The following is a 3,144-nucleotide window of genomic DNA, read 5'->3' as shown; positions in this document are numbered from 1 at the left end:
TGTAACTTCTTGTACTGACATAATTTCTCAACGTGAACCAACAACAACACCAACATCACCACCATTGTTGTCTCCAACACATCCACATCAAATGATGCCACCACCACAACCGATGAATAACCATCAACCGCAACAACGACGATGGCGACAACAACAACAACAACAACACCCGTTGTTATTGACAACGGCGACAACCACTGGAACAATGATACAAACTGCACCTTCGAATCAACAATCACAATCACAATCGCACTCCCAACAACATCAACAACATCAACGCGCTTTGGGCGCATCCTCAATGTCTTCCCGTTGTTCATCGGTAACAACATCTCCATCACCAACAACAATGACATCACCAATGGCTACAATGTCAAATCATTTGATTTTTAATGGAACAACTAAAAAAAATACTATAAACAATAAAATCACAACAACAACATCTCCAACGAATGTACCTGCCGCAAATGGGACGATGACAAAACCAACAACAACAACAACAACAACAACATTACCAACTGCATCAACAACTTCATCCATATTGAACCCATCATTGTACACAACAACAACAACAATAACAACATCGTCATCGTCCATGCAAAAAACGCGAAATCGCCATCCGTCCATTCCGGCTTACGCGTCTGCGATCTCTAATTGTTCTCCTTCCACTTCTACTTCCTCCGCTCTTCTTGCATTCTCTTCTCCTTTTTCATCTTCTTCTTCTGGAATCTCTGCGAACTCGTCGGAAACTCAAACCCATGGGGCATCATCCTCAATGCCTGTCGTTGATGTGCGTGCCTCTTCCTCTGTCCCAACGACGGAGCCGTTCAACACATTGAATGTTCTTAATGAAATGAACAACAACAACAACAACAACAAAAACAATTATAATGATAATAACATTATTTTGACACACTCGACTGATGGCAACTTGATTTGTGATAATACCAATAATATAACAAACAACAATATCAACAGCAACAACACCAACTACCATCAACCATTCAATTCTATGGATTTTGGACAGCAGCAACACTTGCGACACCACCTACGCTTTAGCAATAATGGTCGTGGCAGCATGGATAATGGTGGTAGTCATGGTGAATATAACAATAATAACAACAACAACAACAACAATTACCGACGCCCTGGCGGAAATCAAAATAACAGTATTAGTGGTAACGGTAACTCTATGATGATGCACCGCCATAATGGCGAATATTATGGCAGCAATCATCACAACCAACAGAATCACTATCAGTACGGTGAGCAGAATCGTCGGCATAACAACAACAACAACAACAATGGCAACGGCAGTAATGCATCTAACTCAGGATTATTTGAAAGAAATAATAGCAACAGTGGCAATTTGAATGGCAATACCAGCAGTGGTATGAATAACATGGTGAGTATTTTCGTTAGCGCATAAACATATGTATCTATATAAATGAACATTAGGGTGTCTCAGAACATAAGAGGCTAATTTTATTTTTTTTTTTGCGACTCGATGCATAGCCTCTTAATATTTCTTCTTGACCCTTGGCCTTACGAGCATCTACGAATTGGAGTTTTTGTTGCTGTATGATGAGCGTCTAACGCGCGCTAACATGTGAACACCTTGAGCAAAATGCAAGGCAATGTAAGCGCGCGTTATCAAGACGCGCCTGTCGTCATGTGAAGGGGGTTTTTAGATACCCACGCCGCGCGAAAATGTGTTCATACTTCTCACACTTGATGAATACATCATTTGTGCGATAAACGAGCTCAATCTTAGTAACAGTGGCTCAAAAAAGTGTTCACGTGTTGATTTTTCTTTTTATATTCACAATATTTTTCAAGGTAATTTTTTATCCTACAAAAATAAGTTCCAAGCTTTAGTCGAAACCATATAAATCAAAGTTTCAAACTCTATACAAAATTTAGGAAAAATTCAACAAAATTTAGAGCTTTACACACAATATTTACAACATTTTTGTATATGCCGTTTTATAGCCCATACAATTTTAGTCTAAAGAAGTGTAAGTTTCAATCGGCATACAGTCCCGCAGACTTTTCGGAATTTTTTTAGTGACTGCTTGTGCGGTGCTTTGTACTATAACCAGTGTAATTTACAAAAACTAGCGTGGATTTTTACAAAATTCATTGCGAACGGTCTCCCGAATTTTATTTCATAAGAAACTAATGCTTATATAGAAACAAATGCGAAAATGCGTCAGCAAAAAAAAAAAGAAGAAATTATTACAAATCAACGCGGTTTTTTAGCCACTTGAAAATTGCACTTCATGACGCCAAGGCTTAAATAACATTTTGTAGAAAAATTACAAAAAAAATTTACTTTAAAAATGTTGTGAATATTAAAAAAATCAACACATGAACACTTGTTTGAGCCACTGTACATGTGATTTTAGGTTATCAACATGCTATTGGAAGTTAAAAAAAGTGAGAGTAATTTTGTTAATTTTATTATGTACATACATACGTTATTTAGGTGAAAAGGAAAAAATAGGGGTGTGGATATCGACCCAGTGGGAAAGGGTAATGCAAAGGAATACAAAAAGTAACCTACGCACGAAAAGAAGGCAAGAATTTCTCCACAGGAGTGTCATACGAAAGTATGCATTGCGCTTTACGAAACTATAAATGGAATTAAAAAAAAAAAAAAAAATAAATAAATACAAATAAAAAATGAAGTCCGTGCCACAGGTTTTGAGCCCGTGACCAACACAACACGGCAGTCGAACACCCATCCATTCGGCTGCAGCAGCTGTTGAGATAACGTGAAACAAACGTTTTCAAACTTTTTGTTTCGTTAGTGGTAACGGTTCAAAATTACACTCATCCGCTCGCTTACATTGCGATGTAGTTTTTCGTTCAGCCGTACTTGTTAATCTTTTCTTGGTAGAAAAATGGAATGAATTCCCATTTTCCCACTGGAGAATTTCAAAAATACAATACAAAAATTTGACTATTGTTCTGCAACACTCTAAAGTATGTATGTGTGTTCTCTAATACTGTGCACTCCAGTCCAATTTTGAACATTCATGCCGATTTACTTACATATTTTTTCACAGCACTTTGATGGCCATAACAACAGCAATCATTCCCGGAACGGGGACTTCCACAATGATAATCGTCCTGAACGTGGAG

General features: G+C 37.7%; 1 protein-coding gene across 1 annotated transcript; it reads left to right on the top strand.

The window, feature by feature from the left end:
- Window positions 1–6: 6 nt before the first annotated feature.
- On the top strand, window positions 7–3,138 carry LOC108354606 (GATA zinc finger domain-containing protein 14-like; the record flags this gene model as incomplete). The annotated part of the gene is made up of 2 exons (XM_017605786.1): window positions 7–1,402; window positions 3,069–3,138. Coding segments are annotated over exons 1-2 (1,381 nt in total), but the record flags the coding sequence as incomplete, so codon positions are not given.
- Window positions 3,139–3,144: the final 6 nt, after the last annotated feature.

This window comes from Rhagoletis zephyria, unplaced genomic scaffold (assembly GCF_001687245.7).
Source record: "Rhagoletis zephyria isolate East Lansing unplaced genomic scaffold, Rhagoletis_zephyria_1.1 Rzeph_scaffold_37490, whole genome shotgun sequence".
Taxonomy (NCBI): domain Eukaryota; kingdom Metazoa; phylum Arthropoda; class Insecta; order Diptera; family Tephritidae; genus Rhagoletis; species Rhagoletis zephyria.
The sequence above is the reverse complement of the archived record's forward strand: the minus strand, read 5'-3'. Positions and strand labels throughout refer to the sequence as shown.